Source organism: Podarcis pityusensis (genome assembly GCF_964106645.2).
Source record: "Podarcis pityusensis genome assembly, chromosome: W".
NCBI lineage: Eukaryota > Metazoa > Chordata > Lepidosauria > Squamata > Lacertidae > Podarcis > Podarcis pityusensis.
The window spans coordinates 23284779-23311989 of NC_138045.1; the positions used below are offsets into that span (position 1 = coordinate 23284779).

The window sequence follows — 27211 nt, forward strand, 5'->3', positions numbered from 1 at the left end:
AGGGACCAGCTGCCACTGCATGGAGCACCTGCTGATCATTGACAAGTGCAACTCCATTTACGTGCCTTCGAGGCACATGCACACTGCCGCAAAGCTGGAAGTGGCACTTGAAGGGGCAAAAATGTCCCCCCAAAGAGCACAAAAGCGGCAAAGTGGCATGGAAACAGCATCTAGTCTCCCTCCCAGGAACTTTTGCATCAATTCAAAAGCATCAATTCTTTGGCGATCAGCCTTCTTTATGGTCCAGCTCTCACTTCCATAACCATGGCTTTAACTATACGGACCTTTGTTGGCAAGGTGATGTCTCTGCTTTTTAAGACGCTGTCTAGGTTTGCCATCGCCTTTCTCCCAAGGAGCAGGCGTCTTTTAATTTCGTGACTGCTGTCACCATCTGCAGTGATCATGGAGCCCAAGAAAGTAAAATCTCTCACTGCCTCCATTTCTTCCCCTTCTATTTGCCAGGAGGTGATGGGCCCAGTGGCCATGATCTTCGTTTTTTTGATGCTGAGCTTCAGACCATATTTTGCGCTCTCCTCTTTCACCCTCATTAAAAGGTTCTTTAATTCCTCCTCACTTTCTGCCATCAAGGTTGTGTCATCTGCATATCTGAGGTTGTTGATATTTCTTCCGGCGATCTTAATTCCGGCTTGGGATTCATCCAGCCCAGCCTTTCGCATGATGAATTCTGCATATAAGTTAAATAAGCAGGGAGACAATATACAGCCTTGCCGTACTCCTTTCCCAATTTTGAACCAGTCAGTTGTTCCATATTCAGTTCTAACTGTAGCTTCTTATCCCACATGGAGATTTCTCAGGAGATAGATGAGGTGATCACGCACTCCCATTTCTTTAAGAACTTGCCATAGTTTGCTGTGGTCAACACAGTCAAAGGCTTTTGCATAGTCAATGAAACAGAAGTAGATGTCTTTCTGGAACTCTCTAGCTTTCTCCATAATCCAGCGCATGTTTGCAATTTGGTCTCTGGTTCCTCTGCCTCTTCTAAATCCAGCTTGCACTTCTGGGAGTTCTCGGTCCACATACTGCTTAAGCCTGCCTTGTAGAATTTTAAGCATAACCTTGCTAGCGTGTGAAATGAGTGCAATTGTGCAGTAGTTGGAGCATTCTTTGGCACTGCCCTTCTTTGGGATTGGGATGCAGACTGATCTCCAATCCTCTGGCCACTGCTGAGTTTTCCAAATTTGCTGGCATATTGAGTGTAGCACCTTAACAGCATCATCGTTTAAAATTTTAAATAGTTCAGCTGGAATATCATCACTTCCACTGGCCTTGTTATTAGCAGTGCTTTCTAAGGCCCATTTGACTTCACTCTCCAGGATGTATGGCTCAAGGTCAGCAACCACACTACCTGGGGTGTATGAGACATCCATATCTTTCTGGTATAATTCCTCTGTGTATTCTTGCCACCTCTTCTTGATGTCTTCTGCTTCTGTTAGGTCCTTTCCACTATTGTCTTTTATTATGGTAATCTTTGTACGAAATGTTCCTTTCATATCTCCAATTTTCTTGAACAGATCTCTGGTTTTTCCCATTCTATTGTTTTCCTCTATTTCTTTGCATTGCTCGTTTAAGAAGGCCTTCTTGTCTCTCCTTGCTATTTTTTTGGAAATCTGCATTCAATTTCCTGTATCTTTCACTATCTCCCTCGCATTTTGCTTGCCTTCTCTCCCCCGCTATTTGTAAGGCCTTGTTGGACAGCCACTTTGCTTTCTTGCAATTCCTTTTCATTGGGATGGTTTTAGTTGCTGCCTCCTGTATAATGTTACGAGCCTCCATCCATAGTTCTTCAGGCACTCTGTCCACCAAATCTAAATCCTTAAACCTGTTCCTCACTTCCACTGTGTATTCATAAGGGATTTGACTTAGATTGTATCTTACCGGCCCAGTGGTTTTTCCTACTTTCTTCAGTTTAAGCTTGAATTTTGCTATAAGAAGCTGATGATCTGAGCCACAGTCAGCTCCAGGTCTTGTTTTTGCTGACTGTATAGAGCTTCTCCATCTTTGGCTGCAGAGAATGTCAGGGAGAGGCAAACGGGGAAAGATTTAAGGGGAGAAACCAGCACTTATAGAGAGCCAAAAGAGATCATTAGCAGTCTGTCGTCTGACAGTGAGCCAGAGGCAGGGAGGGAGGAGGATGAGCCTGGAACCAGTCATTCTGTAAACAGAGGGAGTCAGGGGCGTGGTTTCCGCAGACTTGCATGTTGGGTAAAAAAAAGGAAAAAGAAAGCAGACGCGGCAACTGTGCCGGAAGGGTCGGACGTGATTTGAAACACAGGAGATGTACTTTTGAACTTTGTCAATAAATCAAATAGATTGGAACTGGCCGTGAGCCTGGAGTTTTATCTATGCCGGCTTGACAGCATAAAGCCTATGACAGCTTGCCGTGTCTCAAATTGCTGCTGGAAAGCTGGTGGAATAAGGAATAAGCCTCAGAATGGAAAAGGAGGTGTTGGAGCTGAAAAAGCGAAATGTCGCTCTGGAACAAAGATCGGCTGACCTGCAGAGCCGTCTGGAGGAAGCCAGGGCTTCTCAGAGTGGAACCCCAGGTGGGCTATCGGCAAATGGGGGCAAGCCAGTGTGGGTGGAACGGTTCCATGGGGATCCGGAAAGTTACTTGGATTTCAAGACCGAGATGCGATATTTTTTAGAGCTTGAATCAGCCAAGTTTGGGAACGATGCCCAGAGAGTTGCTCACATCATTAGACATCTGGCGGGAGGGGCTAGAAGCTGGATCAAGCCGTTAATAGCCTCGGGGAATGAAGCCCTCAGAAATGAGGCCAAATTTTGGCAAGCTATGGACTTTATCTATGCAGATCAAAGTTTACTTGACAAAACACAGGAGGAGCTGCTGGCTTTGAAACAAGGCAAATCCACGGTACGCAGTTACTGGTCCGAATTTGCTATGCTCGTGCAGAAACTGGGTTGGGATTTAGAGACTGAACCTGTGCAAGCGTTGTTTAAAAATGAACTTAACCCAGAAATTAAGGACGAGCTTGCAAGGGTGCCACGGCCTAAAAATATGGATGAATTAACAAAGGCTGCTCTTGGGGTGGGTTTGAGACAAGAAGCCAGATGGCGGGAAAGGAAGCAAGGCAGAGAGCGGAGTTTCCATGGTGACCGCATTCTTGAGATGCCTGCAGCTGCCTCAGAACGTCAACAAGAGCCGGAGCCCATGGAAATAGGCACAGCCCGGGCGCAGGAGAGTTTGAAAGCCCAACGGTCTGGCAGGAAGGAGAAAAAAGACTGGCAAGCGGCAAAAAGATGTTTTGTGTGTCAGAAGACTGGGCACTTTGCCAGAGTGTGTCCAGAGCGTCGTAACTGGCAGGGAATGGTGGGGGCCACCCAGCAGGCAGAGGCAGAGGAGCCCCAGCCTTCGGGAAACGAAGAAGCCTGGCTGGTGGTGAACCGGGGCAACAGCCAGGCGGGAGCAACACAGAAAGTCCTCGGCTTGGGCACCCCAAAGCAAGCATAATGTTGAAGGTAGTCCTAGAACTCCCAAATGGACAGACGGTGGAGGAGTTAGCGCTCGTTGATTCTGGTGCGTCAGCATCCTTTTTTAGCGAGGAGTTTGCTGCGCAGCACCAACTGAACCTGAGGCCTCTGGATTTTCCGCTGCAAGTGACCACAATTAATGGAAGAGAACTGCTGGGAGGTGAAGTGATGCATCAAACACCTGTGTGAAGTGACGCATCGAACACGCATCGAACACCTGTTCGATGTTCGAGCTGTTCGACAGTGGAATTTGCTGCCAAGGAGTGTGGTGGAGTCTCCTTCTTTGGAGATCTTTAAGCAGAGGCTTGACAACCATATGTCAAGAGTGCTCTGATGGTGTTTCCTGCTTGGCAGGGGGTTGGACTCGATGGCCCTTGTGGTCTCTTCCAACTCTATGATTCTATGACCTCCAATTCGAATGCGTGTGGCTACCCACTCAGAGGTCATCGCCTTTCACGTGGCCACACTGGTGGGTCCGCCTATCATATTGGGCATGAGCTGGTTGGCGTTGCACGATCCGGTGGTTTCCTGGCACCAACGGTCCCTGACGTTCGGTTTGACGCACTGCATGGAGAACTGCCTGGCTCAAGGGCTATCTCGACAAAGTGAGGGCAGGAGGGCAGCAGCACGCAGAGCGGAGACGAGCGAGATTCCGTCGTGTTACAGGGATCTACAGGAGGTGTTCAGTGAGAAAGAGGCGGATGCGTTGCCGCCACATCGACCATACGACTGTCAGATCAACCTGGTCCCGGGGGCCACGTTGCCGGTGGGGAAAACCTATTCCATGTCGGAGGGAGAGCTCAAGGACCTAAAGGAGTTTATTGAGAAAAACCTAAGAAGGGGGTTCATCCAGGAGTCCAAGGCGGCAGGGGGGAGCCCAGTGTTCTTTGTGGACAAGACGTCGACTAAAGAACGGAGACTTGTGTGTTACGATATTGAATCAATGCAGCTGCGAGCTGCTGGTAGCTTGAAAGCAAAACATAATGGGGAACTTCCGGAGGTGGCGCCAACGGTAATGGCGGATTCCCTCTAACTCGGAGGGAACCCGCTCCACAGAAACAGGGTCGGATACCGCTTCGGCGCAGCGGGGACCCCTGAAATCACAGGCAGGTGAAGCCTGTGAACCTGGGACTCGGCGGGCACTGTTTGCGCCCCCCCCAATCCGCGAAGGAACCCGGCAACGGGCTCCGGAACGGAACGGGGAAGTGGCGCTGTGCTGTGAGTCGTCTGCTTCTTCTGTGGAGTGAAGCCGCGTAGCTGTTGCCGGAGAGCGCTGCCTTTCTTCCTTGACAATTTGGCTTTGAAAACAACGATCCGTGAGTAGGATTACTACGTAATTTAAGGAACTGTACAAAATTTGAAAGAAATTGGCTGAAGCGGAGAGGTATAAAGGGGAAGTCTGCCTCCCGCTCTTGTAGATAGAACAAAGCATTGAACTTGAAAGCGGAAGCTTTAAAAGACGCATAAAAGGATTACAATCCGATCATCTAACCGGGATTCCCCCCCCCCCTCAATTTGAGGGAAGAGGGGGGGAAGTTTTGAACGTTATTTCTCTAAGAAGAGGTGAGAAAGAGGAGATAAAAACCACCGCTCAAACCCCCTGGAACGGATTCCCAGTGACAGTAAAAAGTTGGAGAGAATGTACTGTCTTTGAACGTACTTTGACAGCTAGTCCTGCATTGGAAATACAACTTGGATACAATATTGCTGATAGGTATCTCCTGGTCTTAAAGTAACTGTTTAAGATAGAATGTTATCTTTCCAGTAAATTGGGGGACTTAAGGAAGAAGTAAATTGTTTTAAGAACTTTATGACTGTTACAGTGTCCCCCTAGTGGAATTTGGAACTTGTTACAACTATTTACAATTGCAGCTGGCCTGTGGAATTTCTCACACTATCTTCCTGGAACTTTCCATTTCAAAACAACTTTGAATCTAACTGTGTGACTGACCTTGAGTTCTATCTAGAGGGGTATGGCAGATGGAAAAGAGAAGTTAGACTCGTTACAAGCAACAAGGTCTGGCAGACTATATCGTACAGACGGCGGATTGCAAAGGAGAGCTTCGACTTCTGGCCCCTCTGGAGTTCCAATAGCAACCTCATCGGCACAACCTAAAACTAAAGGTATGGCAAGTGACGATGCCCTTGCTCAGGCACTGGCTAAAATTAATGAATCTTTGGATAGAATAAGTAAACAAGTAGCAGAGGCATCGGATAAGATTGATCAAAATACAACAAGTATTAATCAAAATACAGCAAGTATCAATAATTTGGGACAGAAAGTAAATACTAACACAGAAACTATTCAGAAACTATTACAGGAATCTGCCTCAAGACGTCAGATTGCCGAAGAGGCTAAAGAAATTGCTACAGCTACTGTTGCAGAGGTTTAAGAGAAGATACCACCGCTACATAAACAACTTGAAGACCATAAGTCAACCCTGTCTATGATCGAGTTGAAGGAGAAACAAGTGAACTTAAGGGTCAGAGCTGTACCTGAAGTGGAGAAAGACAACTTAGTTGATTTTCTTACACAGGAATTTCTAGATTTTTGGAATCCAGATTTGGCGAAAGACAGTTTTAAAATAGTGAATGCTTTTAGACTTGGAAAAGGAGGGGAAAAGAAGGTGAGAGATTGTTTGATTACTTTCCGAACAAAAGAAGAGAGGGACAAGATTCTGAGTTTGCATTTCCAGAAGACACTGGAAATACAACAGTCAAAAGTTGAGATATTTAAGGACATTCCGAAACACCTTCTGGATCTCAGGTCTAACTACAAAGACCTGGTTACCTTGTTGAGAAGTAACATAATTAACTTTAGGTGGGAATTTCCTCAAGGCCTATCCTTTAGTTACAAAGGAAAGAAGAGGAAAATAAGATCGGAAGACGACAAAGACAAATTTTGGAGAGACCACGGAGAAGACCTACAGAAGAAAGCTACAGGAGATTTATTTTTTTAATATATATATAGATTTTTATTGGTTTTACAGCATTTTTTAAACAATACAAACAAATAAAAAGACAAACAAACATGTATAATTTCATAACCTTTTTTCCATAACCTTCGTTTCTCGGACTCCCCCATACCTCCCCTTTCTGCATCCCTGTTTGCAAAATTATTTCAGCAGCTTCTGAGCAATTTTATCAAATATATGTCCTCTTAGTCCTTTCTCTAACTTAATCTTAAGTCACTGTTTCCCTTTTTCTCTCAGCACCTCGGCATTTTAGCATTCATCAATTTTATAATAGCTCTTAAGATAAATTTTAAATTTCTTCCAGTCCTCTTCCGCCGTCTCTTTCCTCTGATCACGGATTCTGCCAGTCATCTCAGCCAGTGTCATATAGTCCATCACTTTCATCTGCCATTCTTCCACGGTGGGTAGGTCTTGTGTCTTCCAATACTTTGCGATGAGTATTCTTGCTGCTGTCGTAGCATACATAAAGAAAATTCTATCTCTCTTTGACACCAATTGGCCGACAATGCCCAAGAGAAAGGCTTCTGGTTTCTTAGGGAAAGTAGATTTAAGTACCTTTTTCATTTCATTATATATCATTTCCCAGAAAGCCTTAATCTTCGGGCACGTCCACCAAAGGTGATAGAAAGTACCTTCAGTTTCTTTACACTTCCAACACTTATTATCAGGCAAATGATAAATTTTTGCTAGCTTGACTGGGGTCATGTACCACCTGTAGATCATTTTCATAACATTTTCCTTTAAGGCATTACATGCCGTAAATTTTATACCGGTGTTCCACAACCATTCCCAGTCAGCAAACATAATATTATGACCAATGTCCTGTGCCCACTTAATCATAGCCGATTTAACTGTTTCATCTTGTGTATTCCATTTCAGCAGCAAGTTATACATTCTTGACAAATTCTTGGTATTGGGTTCTAACAATTCAGTTTCTAATTTTGATTTCTCCACCTGGAAGCCAATTTTCCTATCTTATTTGTAGACCTCCATTATTTGATAATAATGGAGCCAATCTCTTACTTTAGGTTTCAATTTCTCATGACTCTGCAATTTCAATTTATCTCCATCTTGTTCCAAGATTTCCCAATACTTTGGCCATTCGGCCTCCATATTGAGTTTCTTCAATGCCTTAGCCTCCAAGGGTGACAACCATCTAGGGGTTTTGTTTTCCAACAAGTCTTTATATCTTATCCAAACATTAAATAACGCTTTTCTGACAATGTGATTTTTAAAGGCCCTATGCACTTTGATTTTATCATACCATAGATATGCATGCCAACCAAATGTATTATTGAAACCTTCTAAGTCCAAGATATCTGTGTTCTCGAGGAGCATCCACTCTTTCAGCCAGCAAAACGCTGCTGCTTCATAGTACAATTTTAAGTCCGGCAGGGCAAATCCCCCTCTTTCTTTTGCATCTGTAAGTACTTTAAATTTTATTCTGGGCTTTTTGCCCTGCCAGACAAATTTCGAAATATCTTTCTGCCACCTCTTGAAACAGTCCATCTTGTCAAGAATCTGCAAAGTTTGAAACAAAAATAACATTCTAGGCAGTACGTTCATCTTGATAACTGCAATTCGGCCTAACATTGACAATTTCAAATTTGACCATATTTCTAAATCTTTTTTAATTTCTGACCAACATTTTTCATAGTTGTCTTTATACAAGTTCAAATTTTTAGATGTCAAGTGAACCCCTAGGTATTTCACCTTCTTAACCACTGTCAGACCTGTCTCTTCTTGAAATTTCTCCTTCTCCATAGCTGTTAAGTTTTTTTCTAAGACTTTAGTCTTTTGTTTGTTCAGTTTGAATCCGGCTACCTGGCCGAATTGTTGAATTATCTCCAACACCCTTTTTGTACTAGTGTCTGGCTCTTGTAAAGTTAGTACTAAGTCATCTGCGAAGGCCCTTAACTTGTAATGTTTAGCTCCGACCTGTACACCTTTAACCTGCTGGTCATCTCTAATCATATTTAGCAACACCTCCAGAACAGAAATAAAAAGCAATGGGGAAATTGGGCACCCCTGTCGTGTCCCTTTTTCTATCTTGAATTCTTCAGTTATCACATTGTTTACAATCAACTTAGCTTTTTGTTCAGAGTATATCGCACCCATACCATTCTCAAATCCTTGGCCTACCCCCATCCCATGAAGATTCTTTTTCATAAAACTCCAAGAAATATTGTCAAAGGCTTTCTCCGCGTCCACAAATATCAGCACTGCTTTAGTGTTTATATTCACCTCCAATAGTTCCAAAATGTCTATTATATTCCTCACATTATCTGATAAATGCCTTTTTGGGAGAAAGCCTGCTTGGTCCTTATTAATCTTCTCCATCAACACTCTTTTCAATCTTTTTGCCAAAATGTCTGCAAAGATTTTGTAATCCACATTAAGTAGTGATATTGGGCGGTAGTTCTTGAGTTGAGTCTTTTCAGTCTCTGTCTTTGGTATGAGTGTAATATACGCTTCTTTCCACGATTCTGGCGCCCTTTTCCCCTCTAAAATCTCGTTACAGACTTCCTTTAACGGTTGAACCAACCACTCCTTCAAAGCTTTGTAGTATCTGGAAGTCAGTCCATCTGGTCCTGGAGATTTGCCCAATTGCATGCTCTGAATGGCACCCTCTATCTCTTGTTCTGTTATTCTCTGGTTTAGATCCACCTTACTTTGATGAGAGATTTTTTGTAATCCATATTTTTTAAGGAATTCATCTATGTCCTCTTCATTCTGTGATCCTTGTGAGTATAGTTTTTTAAAATAACTCAAGAAACAGTTTCTGATCTCGTTGGGTTTAGATATATTCTTTCCATCCACTTCTAGATTTGTGACTGTATTTAGTTTCTGTCTTTTCTTCAATTGCCAAGCCAGAAGTTTACCACATTTATCTGCAGATTCAAATGTCTTTTGTCTCATTTGCTTTATCTTCCACTCAATCTCTTGATTCATCAATTCCATATATTGTGTTTGATATAACTTAATCTCTCTCAAAATCTCCTGGGACTTTGGTTTTGATCTTAATTTCTTCTCTCCTTTTATCTTTTCCAAGATCTTTTCCTTCTTCTCATTTTGCTTTCTCTTTTTTATTGAATTTTGTTGAATTAAGAATCCTCGCATCACAGCTTTACTTGCGTCCCAGATCACTCTTTTTTCTACATCAGCCTTTAAATTTATTTCAAAATAGTCCTTTAAAGTTTTTTGGGCCTTTCTGTGGATCTCCTCATCTCGAAACAAGGTGTCATTCATCCTCCATCTGAATTGACCAGTTGTTGTAAATTTCATCTCCATCTTCACGGCGTTATGGTCGGAGCAAGTCTTTGGGCAGATTTCTATTTTCTTAATCTTTGGAGCCATCCCACTAGTAATCCAGATTTGATCGATTCTGGTCCAGGTCGTCATTGCTTGAGAGAAAAAAGTTCCCTCTCTCTCGAGAGGGTTCCTTGTTCTCCAAATGTCTATCAAGTCCATATTTTCAGTCATTTCAAAGAAGGTCTTCGGAAGTCTCCCTTCCTTGGAAATTGTCAGTCTTTGTGCCTTGTCCATATTTGTAGAAACTACGCCATTCATATCTCCCATAAGTATTACATTATAATCCAAATAGTCCATCAGAGTTTCATGGAGCTTCTTAAAAAAATCCGCCTTGCCTTCGTTTGGTGCATAAACTCCAACTACTAAGAATTTTTCTCCTTGTACTTGTATTTCAACTGCCAGGTATCTTCCTTGTTCATCTTTAAACATCATTTTTGGGGCCCATTTCTCTTTTACATAGATCACTACTCCTCTTTTCTTGACTTTGTCCGATGAAATAAATTCTTTTCCTAATCTTTTGTTAATAAGTAATTTCCTATGTACCCTGGTCACATGGGTTTCTTGCAGACAGATCAAATCCAATTGTTCTCTTCTCAAAATATGAAATACTTGGCGTCTCTTCAAAGGCATGTTGAGCCCATTGCAATTCCAACTAAGGAGTTGCAGGGCCATCTTGTTATTTCTCAGTTACTCCTCCTACTGCTCCAAGTTGTTGCTCTTCCTCTGATGGTGGTGGTTTAAGTCCAAACGATAAGTTCAGAATATCTACTGCTCTCCTCTGTTCCGAAATTGGGTCAACCGTTCCCTTCTGTAAATCCTCGTGGTTTCTCTCCAAAAACTTCTCTTTATCTTGAATTGTCTTTATTTTCACCTTCTTTCCCTTGTAATTAAAGGACAGTCCTTGTGGGAACTCCCACCTAAAGAGGATGTTGTTCTTCTTCAACAGGTAGACCAGATCTTTATAGAAGGTTCTCACCTCCAAGATTTGTTTAGGGATGTCTTTAAAAATTTGTATTGGTGAATTTTCAATCTCCAAGGCCTTTTGGTAATGTAGTTTTAATATTTTGTCTCTTTCTTCCTTGGATCTGAGAGTAATCAGGCAATCCCTCGGAGTTTTTCTATTCTGTCTCCTGCCCAATCTGAATGCTGTTATTATCTTAAATTCTTCCTCCTCCAAATCTTCCTGCCAACAGTCAGTAAACTCTTGTGTAAGGAACTCCACAAGGCTGTCCCCTTCACTCTCGGGAATTAGTCTTAATTTCAGGTTTCTCTCCTTTCTCTGTAATTCCATCAAGGACAACGCCAGATCATGTTCATAGACTTTTTTCGAAATCGGTTCTAATTTTTCCTGTGTGTCTTCAGCAGTCTTTCTGGCGTCCTCTGCAATTTTACGTGTAGCAGAGTTCTCTTCAATCAATTTATTTATAGATTCTGTATTAGATGTCACACTTTTCGTATTAAGATCCAATCTTGCTGTTAATTCTGTTAGTTTTTGTGAGTTCTCTGTACTCTGCTTTGTCAGAGCTTCCAAGGATTGATTTATCTTGAGTAACGCCTGTGTCATAGAATCCATGGAGGCAGCCGTCGCTTTTTCCTGAGCAGCTGCTCCAGTCTGTGTCAAACTTGATATTGAACCTCTTTTCCTTTGTTGTTGTTGTTTTGCTTTAGCTCTAGTTGTAATCTCGTCTGCTGGGGCACTCATGTCCCAAGGACGTTCTCACAGGAGCAGTTCCCAAATGGAAAATCCCACTGTCTTACTCTGTTATTCCAATTGTTACTTCTTACCCTCTAGAGGGAGCAAGACATAATGTCCAAGTGAAGGAAACAAAAAGCAGGGAACAAAGAAACCAGGAAAGTTCAATATAGATGCTGCAACAGTTTTTCTGCGTGATTTAACTGTCAAAGTCCGATATATTATGGCAGCAAAGTCCAAACTCTGTATCAAGTAGAACATCCACTATGTATCCTTATAAAGATTTCTAAAGTTTCTAAAGTCTCTATCCTGGTATCTTATTTTGGCAGACCGTATCAAAGGAATTAAGGCAGCTGGAAACTTTCCTCTCTCAATAAATCATGCAGGTTAATAAGGTTACTTTCCCCCCCTCTGCTCCTGCTTGCTAGAGAGGGGGTTTAAGTTCAATGCCAGGCTTAAGCAATTCTATCGTTATTTCCATACAGATACAGCTCTTTCTCTTTCGTTGCTTTCATCTGTCATGCAGTCGGGGGAAGGCAGACTTCCTTAATTTTACCCTTCCCTGTTTCCGGCCAGGAGATTTAAGAGCAACGGTAAGAGAAACTTTAGACACACCAGGACTATCTCTGGAACTAAAAGACCGCCTGAAAAACGTGATACCACTGACGGAACAGGAACAGGCACTAGGTGCTGTTGGAGGAGAACTAAAATAACTACATCATGGCCCTGCAACTACTAAGCTGGAATTGTAATGGCCTCAATTCCCCGCAGAAAAGGAAATCTGTGTTTCATTTATTTAAAAAGGAACAATTGGACTTGATTTGTTTACAAGAAACACATATAACAAGATTACACAGGAAATTATTGATAAATAAAAGACTTGGTCAGGAGTTCATTTCATCGGATAAAGTTAAAAAAAGAGGAGTTGTGATTTATGCAAAGGACAGATTGTCACCGAAATTTATTTTTAAAGATGACCAAGGAAGATTTGTGGCAATTGAAATTCAAACACAAGGAGAAAAATTTTTGATAGTAGGAATCTACGCACCAAATGAAGGGAAATCTGATTTTTTAAAGAAGTTGCATGAGACTTTGATGGACTATTTGGATTATAACATGATTTTGATGGGAGACATTAATGGAGTGGTATCTACACATATGGACAAGGCACAAAGACAGGTAGTCACTAAGGATGGTAGACTACCGAAAACCTTTTTTGAGATGACAGACAACTTGGACTTAGTTGATATCTGGAGAACAAGAAACCCCATGGCTAAAGAGGGAACCTTCTTTTCTGAAGCCAAAATGACATGGACAAGAATTGACCAAATATGGATAAATAGAGGAATGGCACCAAAGACAAGAAAGGTGGAAATCTGCCCGAAAACATGCTCCAACCATAATGCTGTAAAGATGGAAATGAAACTAACACCAACTGGCTCTTTTAGATGGAGGATGAATGACACCTTATTTAGAGATGAAGAAGTGCTTAAGAAGGCCCAAAAAACCTTGAGAGACTATTTTGAGATAAACTTGAGTACCAAGGTGGAAAAAAGAGTAATCTGGGACGCAAGTAAAGCGGTTATGAGAGGGTTCCTGATACAACAGAACACAGTAAAGAAGAGAATTCAAAATGAGAAGAAGGATAAGATATTGGAGAAAATAAAGGAAAGTGAAAAAAGATTGAGAATAAATCCAAAATCTCAAGAGATTTTGAGAGAATTAAAGTTACATCAAGTACAATATATGAAAATGATGAATCAAGAAATAGAATGGAAAATTAAACAAATGAGACAAAAGACATTTGAATCGGCTAACAAATGTGGGAAACTGTTGGCCTGGCAAATGAAAAAAAGACAAAAATTAAATACAGTTACGAATTTAGAAGTGGAAGGAAGGAATATACAGAACCCAGCTGAGATTAGAAATTGCTTCCAGAGGTACTTTAAACAACTATATACACAAGGGCCATTGAAAGAAACTGATCTAGATCAATTTTTGAAAACAAATGGATTACAAAAAATCTCTCAAGAAAATAAACTAATGTTGAACTATAAAATAACTGAACAGGAGATAGAAGGTGCCATTCAAAATATGCAATTGGGTAAGTCTCCAGGACCGGATGGATTGACTTCTAGATATTACAGATCTTTGAAAGAATGGTTAATACAACCTTTGAAAGAGGTCTGTAATGAAATAATGGAGGGGAAAAGATCACCAGAGTCGTGGAAAGAAGCATATATTACACTTGTACCGAAAACAGAGACTGAAAAGACACAGCTTAAGAACTACCGCCCCATATCATTACTCAATGTGGATTACAAAATTTTTGCAGACATTTTGGCTAAGAGATTCAAAAAAGTGTTGATGGAAGAGATTCATAAAGATCAAGCGGGCTTTCTCCCGGGAAGACACTTGTCTGACAATTTGAGGAATATAATTGATATTTTGGAAAAACTAGAAGTGAACATAAATACTAAAGCAGTTTTGATATTTGTGGACGCGGAGAAAGCTTTTGACAATATTTCTTGGAGTTTTATGAAGAAGAACCTACAGGGTATGGGGGTAGGCCAAGGTTTTGAAAATGGTATAAGTGCAATTTATTCAGAACAAAGGGCTAAATTAATTGTAAATAATGTGGTGACGGAAGAACTTAAAATAGAAAAAGGGACATGACAAGGTTGCCCAATTTCCCCACTACTTTTTATTTCGGTCCTGGAGGTTTTGCTGAACATGGTTAGAAGGGACCAGTTGGTTAAAGGTATACAGGTCGGAGCTAAACAGTACAAATTGAGAGCATTTGCAGATGATTTAGTATTGACGTTACAGGAGCCAGAATCTAGTACCAAAAGGGTTTTAGAACTGATTCAAGAATTTGGTCAGGTTGCAGGATTTAAATTGAACAAGTTAAAAACTAAGGTTTTAGAGAAAAATCTAACACCAATGGAGAGAGAGAGGTTTCAGAATGTGACAGGTTTAACAGTGGTTAAGAAAGTTAAATACCTGGGGATTAACATGACAGCAAAAAATGGGAATTTATTTAAAGATAACTATGAAAAATGTTGGGCTGAAGTGAAGAAAGATCTAGAAATTTGGTCAAATTTGAAGCTTTCACTGCTGGGCCGTATTGCTGCGGTAAAAATGAATGTATTGCCTAGAATGTTGTTTTTGTTTCAAACCTTGCAAATTGTGGACAAAATGGATTGTTTCAAGAGGTGGCAGAAAGATATTTCCAGATTTGTCTGGCAGGGCAAGAAGCCCAGAATAAAATTTAAAATACTAACAGATGTAAAGGAGAGAGGTGGATTTGCCCTGCCAGACCTTAAACTTTATTATGAATCAGCAGCCTTTTGCTGGTTGAAAGAATGGCTGCTTCTTGAAAACACTGACATTTTGGACCTAGAAGGTTTTAACAATGTATTTGGATGGCATGCATATCTGTGGTATGATAAGGTCAAAGCACATAAAGCATTTAAAAATCATATTGTCAGGAAAGCACTGTTTAATGTTTGGATAAGATACAAGGATTTATTGGAAAACAAAACTCCAAGGTGGCTGTCACCAATGGAAGCGAAAGCCTTGAAAAAGCTCAATATGGAGGTCAAATGGCCGAAATATTGGGAAATTTTGGAACAAGATGGAGATAGACTGAAATTGCAGGGTTTCGAAAAATTAAAAAACAAAGTGCGAGACTGGCTTCATTATTTTCAGATAATGGAGGCATTCAATTCGGACAAGAAAATTGGCTTCCAGGTGGAAAAATCAAAATTAGAAACTGAACTGTTAGAACCCAAAACTAAGAATTTGTCAAGAATGTATAACTTGCTGCTGAAATGGAACACTCAGGATGAAACGGTGAAATCTGCTATGATTAAATGGGCACAAGACGTTGGACACAACATTATGTTCGCTGATTGGGAACAGTTATGGACCACAGGTATGAAATTTACGGCATGTAATGCCCTAAGAGAGAATATTATGAAAATGATATACAGGTGGTACATAACTCCAGTCAAGCTTGCAAAAATCTACCATTTGCCCGATAATAAATGTTGGAAATGTAAAGAAACTGAAGGTACATTTTTTCACCTTTGGTGGACGTGCCCAAAGATTAAGGCTGTCTGGGAGATGATATATAATGAATTAAAAAAGGTATTTAAATATACCTTCTTGAAGAAACCAGAGGCCTTTCTCCTGGGCATAGTCGGCCAATCGGTGTTAAAAAAGGATAGAACTTTCTTTATGTATGCCACAACAGCAGCAAGAATACTCATCGCAAAGTATTGGAAGACACAAGAGCTACCCACACTGGAGGAATGGCAGATGAAATTGATGAACTATATGGAATTGGCGGAAATGACTGGCAGAATCCGTGACCAGGGAGAAGAGTCGGTGGAAGAAGATTGGAAGAAATTCAAAGACTATTTACAGAAATATTGTAAAATTAAAGAATGTTAGAGTGATGTTGGATTGAAATTAAGTGGCTTCTAGCTGTACAGGCTTTAAAGTTAAAGATAGATTAAGATTAAGGATTAGGACTAAAAAAGTCAAAAGAAATGGAAAATTGGTTTTTAATAGATTAAAATTCAATGTTATATTATATTAAGATTAAGGATGGGATTAAAAAGGAGGAAAAGGAATTGCTGGACAAACAAATTAAATCGGAATACAAAAGAGGGAGGTATGAGGAGGTCCGGGAAATAAGTAAATGTAAAAGTTGTGATGAAAAGACGGAATTGTTTTTAACTGTTTTTTCTTTTTTCTTTTTGTATCTTGTATGGTGTTTTTTTTTCCTTTTTCTTTTTAAATTTCTTTTTTATTAAGATGTTTTTTCATGTGAAATTCCAATAAATATCATTAAAAAAAAAAAGAAAGCAAAACATAATGGGAATGTTGGGACTGTTCCGTGGGAAACAGAGGGACAGTCAATTCACAGTGCAGAGGGCACCGGAATTAGCTCAGAGTGTAATATGAGCTGTACAGGAAGTACAGGAGGAGTTTGTTTCTCGACTGCTGAAGCTTGAAGAGAGCAGTCATGATTTTTGTAACGCTGCAAAGACAGAAATAAAGGAATGTAAATACGTTTCTGTCTATCTCTCTCCCCTGCCCGGGGGGCAGGAAAGAGGGGGTGTGTTCTTCTCACGCTGAGAAGGATCGCCTATCGCGACCTAGCCTGTATCCTGCTGGGGAATGCAGATAGGGAGGTCAACAGGAGATCAAGCCGGGAGCCTGGAGAGTGGCCAGTTTCTCCTGATAAAGGCTTGAATCCCAACATATATGGTAGCATGGAGCCGATGGTTTTGATCCATGAAAGCAACAAGAGAGGTTGATGGATCATACTTCATCCTCTGCAAGGAGATAAAGAAAGAATGTGGTAGCGGGCGGATGGAAGCTACAAGGACGGCTGAGCACCGGAGGAGGTGTTTTTGCTGAGCAACGGATTCCCTCAAGGTATGGTGATTTTATGGCTGTGAGAGTGAACGCGAATTGAAGCATTCTTTGGTTCACTGAGTGTCTGCTTTTGGATGAAACCAGCACTGAAAGAGAGCCACATATTTCGCATACCTGAGTCTTGATAAGCCTGGAATGTCCAGTTGCTAAGCAACGAAACGTCAGTAAAGTGGAAAGTTACTGACCAACAACGGAAGAGGGGCTGGGACTGTGAGAGGCTGGTAAACAGCGTTTGTTTTGTCTATTATCTCACTGCTCTTGGAGGGACTTTCAAAACAGCCTGCGTTTAGCTGCCAAGTGAGGCAGTAAACAGCCAATAGACTCTTGGAATTTTACATGCTCACTGCTGAAAGCTGAGGCTTGAGATTGAGATGGCTTTGCTCTCTCAGAAGCTCCGAAAAGCTTGTGAAGCTGGAGTGAGAAGCAAGAACCGAAAGTGTACTACCCCAGAAGGGGGGAGCCAAGATGGTGCTGGCCAAATTCCTAAAAGCTCATCGAAAGCTGAGGAGAGCTTTGACCCCAAAAGGGGGAGTGAAGGAACCGTTGCTGTTCCTGTACTTGCTGCAATGGATGTTGCTGACAGGGGGAGAGAAGCTCGGAGTTGTAGCGCCCCCACTGCCATTGCAAGGAAAGAGCAAGCTGAAGCTCTGAACGTTGTTTGTTGTCGCAATTGTGGCCAACCTGGGCATCTTCAGCGGAACTGTAAGAGGCCACGTCAACAGAAAGGAGCTAGGGGAAGCTCTGCAAAGCCTGAGGTGTCAGGCAAAAGTCGTACCAAGTCCCAAGTGGAACCAGCTATGGCTCTGATGTCACTAAAAGCCACACCAGAAGTGGAAAATGCTTTTATTTTCGACACTGGAGCGACGCAACACATGACATCGCGGCGAGATCTGTTTTCAACGTTTAAGAAGCAAAGCTTCACTGTGAAACAAGCCAACGGTCAGGAGCTGGAAGCGACCGGGTTTGGAACTGTGTATCTAGAGAGTCTGAACTTGACTATTAACAAGGTGTATTTGGTTCCTGATTTAAAGTTCAATCTGCTGAGTGTTTCGCAGATCACAAAGAAAGGACTGACTTTGTCCTATGATAGAGAAAGCTGCAAAATCTTCAAAGATGGAGAGCTGTATCTTTCTGCCAGAGAGAAAGATGGACTGTATTTGTTGACTTTTGATCAAAGTGATTGCATAAGTTGTAATGCATCTGATTCTAACATGATTTCTCTCGCAGGTGTGTCGAAAAACGTCCAGAAGACGACGCAAGTAACCAAAGCTTTTCAGCGAGTGTATGCTGATGTGATTGGTCCTCTAGCACCGTCTAGAGGCAATGCAAGATATTATCTTGTGTGTGTGGATTATTTCTCTCATTATGTGTGGGTATATATATTGCAGAAACCACAAGAAGCCTTAGAAAGGTTTAAAGAGTTTTGTGACAAGGTTAAAGATGTTCATGATGCTAACATTGATTGTCTTTTCACAGATGAAAAGCCAGTTTTTCTTTTGCAGGATTTTCAGGATTTCCTGGACAAGAAAGGGATAAGGCACAAGACTGCTGTTTCTGCAGGAGCATGGAACAAAAGTGTCTGTGTGCAAGTGAACAAAGAATTGCAAAATGGCATGAAGGCGCAATTGCTGAGTTCACATTTGCCACATGAGTATTGGGCGGAGTCGATATTGTGTTATTGTTACAGTTGGGTGAGAAAGGTTTCAAAAGGTTTGGGAAGTTCTCCTTTTGAAAAGCTATTCCACAGAAAACCTTCTGTTGCCCATTTTAAGGTTTTTGGGTCTCATGTGAAGACTGAAGCTCCAGGTGGAGTAAAGAATGCTAGAGGCATTTTTGTGGGTTATGAAAAGGGTCTCTACAGAGTAATTTTGTCTGAATCTGGTCAGGTGATTCTCACAAAATTTCTAGAGAGTGCTCCTGAACAGGAGAGAGTAATTGTTCACACATTTCCCACTGAGGACGATTCAGATGATGATGATGATTTTACTGATTACAGTGGTACTGAGAATGACAGTGATAGCTCAAAGAGCTCAGTTGACACAGTCATTGAGAGGAAATCTCACACAATGGCTAGACCTTCACAGGTGAAGGATGAACCACTGTTTACTATTGGAACCGGTTCTCCAAAGAGTCCTGAGACTGAACCAGTAAGCAGAGAGGATCAGCACCTTATACGCAGGTCCGAGAGAGTTACAAAGGGTGTACCACCCAAGAGGTATTCAAAAGAGTTTGCTAACTCAGCTGTAGCATGTGTTACTATTGTTGACAACTCAAGACAGGTTAAAGGTGTGTCTAAGTCAGAGACAAAGACACAACAGGGAGTTGCTAAGCGTAACACTACATTCCCTAGCCAAGGAAATGCAGATGCACTCATTCCTTGGAAGTCAGACAACCAGAGAGGTACACTGGGGAAACCAGTGGCGGGTAGTTCCAAGGGTGGAACTGAAACAACAGGGGAGTGTTATATGTATAACAACTGTTTGTTTTATTCTCTGGATTACGTTTTGCTCGCAGCGCACATTGATTCATATGGGGGAGTATGTTACGATATTGAATCAATGCAGCCGCGAGCTGCTGGTAGCTTGAAAGCAAAACATAATGGGAATGTTGGGACTGTTCCATGGGAAACAGAGGGACAGTCAATTCACAGTGCAGAGGGCACCGGAATTAGCTCAGAGTGTAATATGAGCTGTACAGGAAGTACAGGAGGAGTTTGTTTCTCGACTGCTGAAGCTTGAAGAGAGCAGTCATGATTTTTGTAACGCTGCAAAGACAGAAATAAAGGAATGTAAATACGTTTCTGTCTATCTCTCTCCCCTGCCCGGGGGGGCAGGAAAGAGGGTGTGTGTTCTTCTCACGCTGAGAAGGATCGCCTATCGCAACCTAGCCTGTATCCTGCTGGGGAATGCAGACAGGGAGGTCAACAAGAGATCAAGCCGGGTGCCTGGAGAGTGGCCAGTTTCTCCTGATAAAGGCTTGAATCCCAACATTGTGGTGGACTTTAGAACCCTGAACAGCCTGACGGAACCGGTGGCTTTCCCAATGCCGAGGATCGACGATGTTTTGGCACGGGAGCAGAAGGGGAAGATTTTCACCAAACTGGACCTCCGGGGGGCTGACAACCTCATCCGAGTACGAGAGGGGGATGAGTGGAAGACCACCATGTTCACCCCGATGGGGGCATTTGAGTATTTAGTCATGCCCTTCGGTTTACAGTGCGGAAGTCACTGTTTCCAAGCCTTCATGCACCACGTACTAGGACCTTTGCTCTACAAGAACTGTGTTTGCTTTTTGGACGACTTGCTTGTGTACTCAGAAGACGAACAACAGCACATGAAGGACGTACGTCAGGTACTGAGCAAACTCAAGGAGCACCGCTTGTGGGTCAAGCTGGAGAAATGTCAGTTCCACGCAAAGGAAGTCAAATTCCTGGGGTACCGGCTGTCGGACCAGGGGTTGGCCATGGATCCGGAGAAAGTGAAAGCGGTGGTGGAATGGGAGAGTCCCAAAACCAGGAAAGATGTTCAGCGTTTCCTGGGTTTCAGCAATTTCTACAGGAAATTCATAAAAAAAATTGCAAAGTTGACGGCGTCCATAATGGACTGTCTCAGTGTCAAGAAGAGGTTTCAGTGGACCCAAGAGGGGTTTGAGAAGCTTAAGAGGGCTTTCGCTTCGGAGGAGCAACTGATCCATGTCGACCCTGCTCAACCACTACGGGTGGAGACAGATGCGTCGGATCGGGCGATAGGGGCGGTACTGCTGCAGCCAGATCGAAAGGGGGAGTGGCGACCGTGTGCCTTCTTTTTGCAGAAACTGAACAAATCGGAGCAGAACTACACTATCTATGATAAGGAATTGCTTTCGATCGTGGCTGCTTTCAAACAATGGAGGCACTTCCTGGTTGGGGCAAAGCACCAAATTTTGGTGTGCACCGACCACAAAAATTTGGAGTACTGGCGTACAGCGCGGGTATTGTGCCAGAGACAGATAAGATGGGCAGAGTTCTTTGCCAACTTCAACTTCAAGATCCAATATGTGCCGGGAGAGCAGAATGCAAGGGCGGATGCGCTCTCCCGGAAACCCAAGTATATGATGGGGGAAGGTCCTCCGGTGGCAAGACTGATGTTCCCTGAGAGCAAATGGCTGTGCGGGGGGACGTTCGTCAAGGACGACGAACTGATGCAACTGCTCAGAGACGATGTCTTTGCCAGACAAAAAATGGGGGAGTTAAGAGGAAAAGGGGGTGCCGAGGGGGGTTTTGAAGTGAAAGGGGGGCTACTGTACCATAAAGGGGCCTTGTATGTTCCAGGAGAAAACCTTCGGGGCAGAATTCTCAAGCAACTCCACGACAGCTGCACGGCAGGGCATTTTGGACAGCATAAGACCATGCTACTGGCCACGCGGGAATTTTGGTGGCCAAGGGTGAGAGAGGATGTAAAGGAATATGTGCGAGGGTGCGACACATGCCAGAGGGCCAAATGGGAAAGGGCGGCACCAGCAGGGTTGCTGGAACCGTTGCCCACACCAGGGAAGCCATGGGAGGTGGTAGGGGTGGATTTTATCACTGATCTGCCCAGATGTAAGGGTAAGACCGCGGTCATGGTGGTGGTGGATCTCCTGACCAAAATGTGCCATTTCGTGCCCTGTTTGCACGCAGTGACGGCGGAAGAAACAGCCAAGCTGTTCGTAGAGCATGTGTTTAGGTTGCATGGAGTACCTGCACGGGTGGTTTCGGACCGGGGGGCTCAATTTACCTCACGATTTTGGCGCAAACTCATGGGGCTGCTCCAGGTGGAAGTGAGCTTTACGACGGCTAGGCACCCCGAGACCAATGGGCAAGCGGAGAGGGCGAATGCTGTTTTACAACAGTATTTGCAGTGTTATGTAAGTCAGAAACAGAACGATTGGGTGGACAAACTAGCCCTGGCAGAGTTTGCTTACAATAATGCGGAGAATGTATCCACTGGGATGACTCTGTTCTTTGCCAATCATGGGTGTCATCCAAGGGCTTTCCCCAGGAGGGGGGAGGAGTCGTGGAGTGTTCCCGCTGCCGAACAGTTTGTGGAGGAGATGGAAGCGATCCACAGACAACTGCAGTTGAATTTGGAAAGGGCTAAGGAGTTATACAAGAAGGAAGCCGACAAACATCGGCGACCAGGGGAGGTTATCAGGGTTGGGGACAAGGTGTGGTTGTCCATGCAAGGATTGCCTTGGAAAGGGGGCTGCAAGAAACTCAAGCCCAGGAAGGTGGGGCCCTTTGAGGTTATCCAGCAAATAAATCCGGTGGCGTTTAAGCTCAGTTTGCCAGAGAGCATGAGAATCCACCGGGTGTTCCACAGGGAGGGGGGAAGCTGTTCCCCTACAGGGAGGGGGAAGCTGTTCCCCTACAGGGAGGGGGGAAGGAGGCAGGGTAGTGGGGAAGGGGAAGGCCCACCACCCAAAATGGAGGAAAGGGAGCAGTGCAACGAGGTTACGGAAATACTGGACTCTCGTTGGAGAGGGGGGAATTTGGAATATTTGGTGGCTTGGGAAGGGGCCCCAACATCAGAGAATACCTGGGTCCCGGAAGACAGTATTTCCGACAAGGAACTGGTGGAGGAGTTCCACAGTTTTTTCCCTGACAAACCCAAAAGCAAGGGTAGATCCTTTCAACAGGTGTTCGAAACAACAGACGACGAAGAGGAATTCGAAGGTTTCCCTGCATTGGATGAGGAGGAGGAAGAAGATGAAGGCGTAGACTGGGGAACACCAGGAATTGGGGGTTGGAGGGGGGTGTTCGAAGAGACGGATGAGGAAGAGGGTAGTTTTGCTGGCTTCTCCCCTACCACCCCAGAGGAAAGAGATATGGGTACAGCCGGGTCTCCTGAGCGGGAAGGGGCCTTTGAGGAGGGGGTGGATGTCAGGGAGAGGCAAACGGGGAAAGATTTAAGGGGAGAAACCAGCACTTATAGAGAGCCGAAAGAGATTATTAGCAGTCTGTCGTCTGACAGCGAGCCAGAGGCAGGGAGGGAGGAGGATGACCCTGGAACCAGTCATTCTGTAAACAGAGGGAGTCAGGGGCGTGGTTTCCGCAGACTTGCATGTTGGGTAAAAAAAAGGAAAAAGAAAGCAGACGCGGCAACTGTGCCGGAAGGGTCGGACGTGATTTGAAACACAGGAGATGTACTTTTGAACTTTGTCAATAAATCAAATAGATTGGAACTGGCCATGAGCCCGGAGTTTTATCTATGCCGGCTTGACAGCATAAAGCCTATGACAGAGAATATAATCAATCTGATTTCGATGCCGCCCATCTGGTGATGTCCATGTGTAGAGTCGTCTCTTGTGTTGTTGGAAAAGCGTGTTTGTGATAACCAGCTTGTTCTCTTGGCAGAACTCTATTAGCCTTTGCCCTGCTTCGTTTTGAACTCCAAGGCCAAACTTGCCAGTTGTTCCTTTTATCTCTTGACTCCCTACTTTAGCATTCCAATCCCCTATAATGAGAAGAACATCCTTCTTTGGTATCATTTCTATAAGGTGTTGTAAGTCTTCATAGAATTGGTCAATTTCAGTTTCTTCAGCACCAGTGGTTGGTGCATAAACTTGGATTGCTGTGATGTTAAAAGGTCTGCCTTGGATTCGTATCGAGATCATTCTATCATTTTTGAGATTGCATCCCAGTACAGCTTTCGCCACTCTTTTGTTGACTATGAGGGCCACTCCATTTCTTTTATGGGATTCTTGTCCACAGTAGTAGATATGATGGTCATCCGAACTGAATTCGCCCATTCCCATCCATTTTAGTTCACTGATGCCCAGGATGTCAATATTTATTCTTGCCATCTCATTTTTGACCACATCCAACTTACCAAGGTTCATGGTTCTTACATTCCAGGTTCCCATGCAATATTTTTCTTTACAGCATTGGACTTTCCTTTCGCTTCCAGGAAAGGAAAGAACAAGAACATCTAGAGGATATCAAACCAACTGTTACCTTTTCTAGGAAGCTGTCTTCTCCCTGAGATCAGAGGAGGAAGGCAAGAGCAAAAGAAAAGTGGGGAAAAGACAACAAAGTGTGTTAATGGCACAGGCCCTGAGAAGAGAAAGAAACAGCCCATTGGCTGAACAGTATCTGGGCAGATGGCAGGGAAATGCACACGATTTAGTGGCCCTGCGAAAGGGCAGGTGGGAAGACAAGAACTTGGGATGACTCAGTCACCGCAAACAAAGGACATGAACAGCACGCAGGAAGCGAATGCACAGCTACAGAAGCTGAAGCTGAATGCAGCAAAGGACCCCCAGCCCACACATTTCTGAGTGGAAGAGCAGCTGTTTTTCAAGCAGGCAAGCAGAGTGGGAAGGTTAGACATTCAGCAAATGAACCTGCCAGGTAAATCAACCCCTTTCCCTACCAGGTCAATAAGTTTGGTGACGGGAACTTCGCGAATCGGCTGCCTCATCCAGCACAAGGCTTCCAATGAGGTCCTGAAGCAGCTTGGTAGGTAGCTCCCACTGATGGTGAGGAAATAGTCCTTGCCACGGTCAAGGTGAAGGACAAAGATATCCTCAATCTTATCTTCTCCTGATTTGAGAAGCGTCACAGAGTCCTTGCTGACGTACACATCCAGGGAAATGTCCACCGTCTCATCTAAAACGGGAGGAGGTCAGGTAGATACACTCTTTGGCACAGACAAGTTTGCTTGTCTGTAAATTAAAAGTTAAGATAGTGAATAATTGAACAGAAGGACACAATACGAGCCTGCTGGATCAGGCCAATGGCCCATCTGGTACAGCATCCTGTTCTCACAGGTGTATGTGGGAAACCTTAACTTCAAGAATTAGGAAAAGAAGCTACTCAATTCCCACCCCCACCCCACTTTCCTCTCTAGTCCTCCAAAGCAGCAGCTGCACAGAAGATGGTGACAGGATACTGGGGGGTAAGAGAAAGTGATCCTAACAAAAGAATATAAAAAGGGAAAGCACTTATTTGTCTCCTAAAGGATTTTTGGGCCCCCATGTAACTTTCTTTTTTAGTTTACATTTCATTGAGTTTTTAAAAGTTTGGCTAGTTCTATATGATCCCCAAGATATTTTTGTGCCTCCACAACGTAAAAATAGGCATTTTTTTTAAAAAAAGTTATTTTTTGACGGACTGCTCTCACTGGTTCCCTGCGATGCCAAAAGGTTTTTTGGGACCTGTCAGGGAACTGACATCGGAGCTAGAGGCGGAGGGAAGGCTCTCAAATGATGCTGGAGAAGGACCCAGCAGGGAGAGAGGCAGCTCTGCAGATGGGGAAGCTAATCAGCGCAACACCAGGGAAAAAGAGGGGCTGATGGGGGAATCGGCGTGAGGGCTCCAAGACTCTTCACCGGACACCAGCGGGGAGAGCACGGGTCCTCCGCTACCCACGCCCACCCTGCGCAGAAGACTTCCGCGCAGAGAGAGTAGGAGGAGACTGGGTGTCAAACAACTTTTATGTTGGAAAAGATTTAAGAAACGCCCACTGACGGATTCTGCTAGCGACTGAGGCAGTCACGAAGTGAAGGGCTGCCCAGACTGAAAGGTTTAGCAAGGCAACAAAGCCTGGAGAGGTGGCAACTTACGCACGAGCAACCCATACACATTACAGGACCCTTCAGCATTTTGGGGCTTCAATTCATTTGTGTGTGTGTGTGTTTGTTTAAAGCTGGTCACACACACTTTTACACTTTGGGCTCACCTGCTTTGATGTGTGGCCCTTGGAGGCTTGAGCATGGGGCAATGTAGCCCACAAATGTTAAGCCTCCCCTGCTCTACAAAACTCCCAAGGTTTGATGGAGGAGGGTTGGGAAGAGGAGGAGAAAAGGGGGGATGAAAAGGAAACAAAGGCCTTCCCTAGATGACCCTTGGGGTCCCTTTCCACTCTACAATTCTATGATTCCAGAGAGAGACTCACTGGGCTCCAAGTATCCCTCGCAGGGCTCAGTGCGAAGCCATGGCTTACAATACTGGCTGTCATTGAGCTTGGGGATAAAGGAGAAATGGAGGGTGACCTGCCCGTTGTTTGTGATCTGGAACCTCTCCTTCTGCAGCTGCCGGAACTTCACATTCTCAAACGAAAACTGCAGAGCAAAATGGGGGGGGGGGGGAGGAAAGAGAGTGCTTGCCTTCAGCAGATGGCAAGGAAACGTGCTCCAGGGGGAACTTTGTCCTTGGCCCCGGGCTCTCATTTAGGGGACTGCACATGCAACAGGTCCAAACGCCACCTCACAGTGGCCACATTTGTTCTTGAGTGTCCATGTGGGGCTCTCCAGATATTGCTGCACTTTCTGTGGGATGTGAAACACAAGAGCAGTCAAGTACAACATTCCTAGAGTGAACATGTTTAGACATGGGGAGGGTTGTTTGTCCAGTCAGCAGGTAAACTTCCTGTTTCCCTCTGGGCTGGGACAGACTTCCTCTACATGTGACTAGAGGTGGGTGTGGCCTCACCTGTGCAGGCAATGATAAAAGCACAGGGCAGGGCAGCCATCTCTCTCTTGCTCTCTCTCTCTCTCTTCTCTTTCTTCGAAGAAGCAACATCTACTGAGTCAAAGAAGCCCTCTTGGCTCCCAAACAAGAGAGGACAAAGGGACTGTCTTCTTAAGAGATAGATTCCAAGTATATGTTACTTCATTAAGCTAAGTCTGCCTTCTGGGATCTGATTGTGAACAGAATGTGAGTAAACTCTTTTTATACTTTTGTAAAAGACTGTGTCGTCTCTTCTATTTTATGAGGGAATATGGGGAAATTACCAGAATAGTTATTACAGAGGCTTTAGCGAGCCTGAGCAAACGCTGCCATTGCAAACTTAAAATAAAGGGGAATGTTTTACTCTGCTGAAATTGGGGAACTTGTTAACACAAGTTAGATAAGGATATAATCAGACAATATATCCTCTCCTGCATCCCTGAACTTTCCCACACTTGCAACTTCCCATTGCCACTGGCCATGTTGGCTGGGGATGATGGGAGTTGTAGTCCAGCATCTGGAGGGCACCGCGCTGGCTACCCCTGGAGTATTTGCCTGCGAGGAAGAGGAAGAGGCTGCAGCTCAGTGGAAGGGCATCTGCCTTGCTTGCAAAGGTCCCAGGTTCTATCCCCAGCATCTCCAGGTCGGGCTGGAAGAGATCCCCTGGAAATCCTGGGGAACCACTCGGAGACAGTATAAACAAGACTGAGCTAGATGGGCCAAGGGCCTGACATGCTATAAAGCAGGCTTCTTTCCCCCCTGGTCTTTTTGCAGCAAACCCTCTTTAAGGGGTTGGAGAGG

The 27211-nt window shown here is 43.8% G+C and overlaps 1 protein-coding gene across 1 annotated transcript in view; it reads right to left on the reverse strand.

Moving 5' to 3' along the window:
* Nucleotides 1–26130, reverse strand: part of LOC308467682 (inositol polyphosphate 5-phosphatase OCRL-like) — a gene marked incomplete at its 5' end in the record, with an annotated part of 40305 nt that extends 14175 nt beyond the window's left edge. The window contains 4 exons of the mRNA XM_080989401.1: nucleotides 23915–23938; nucleotides 24333–24568; nucleotides 25857–26022; nucleotides 26068–26130. Coding sequence (XP_080845527.1) covers nucleotides 23915–23938; nucleotides 24333–24568; nucleotides 25857–26022; nucleotides 26068–26130 — 489 coding nt within the window. The remainder of the gene's footprint in view (nucleotides 1–23914; nucleotides 23939–24332; nucleotides 24569–25856; nucleotides 26023–26067) is intronic.
* Nucleotides 26131–27211: the final 1081 nt, after the last annotated feature.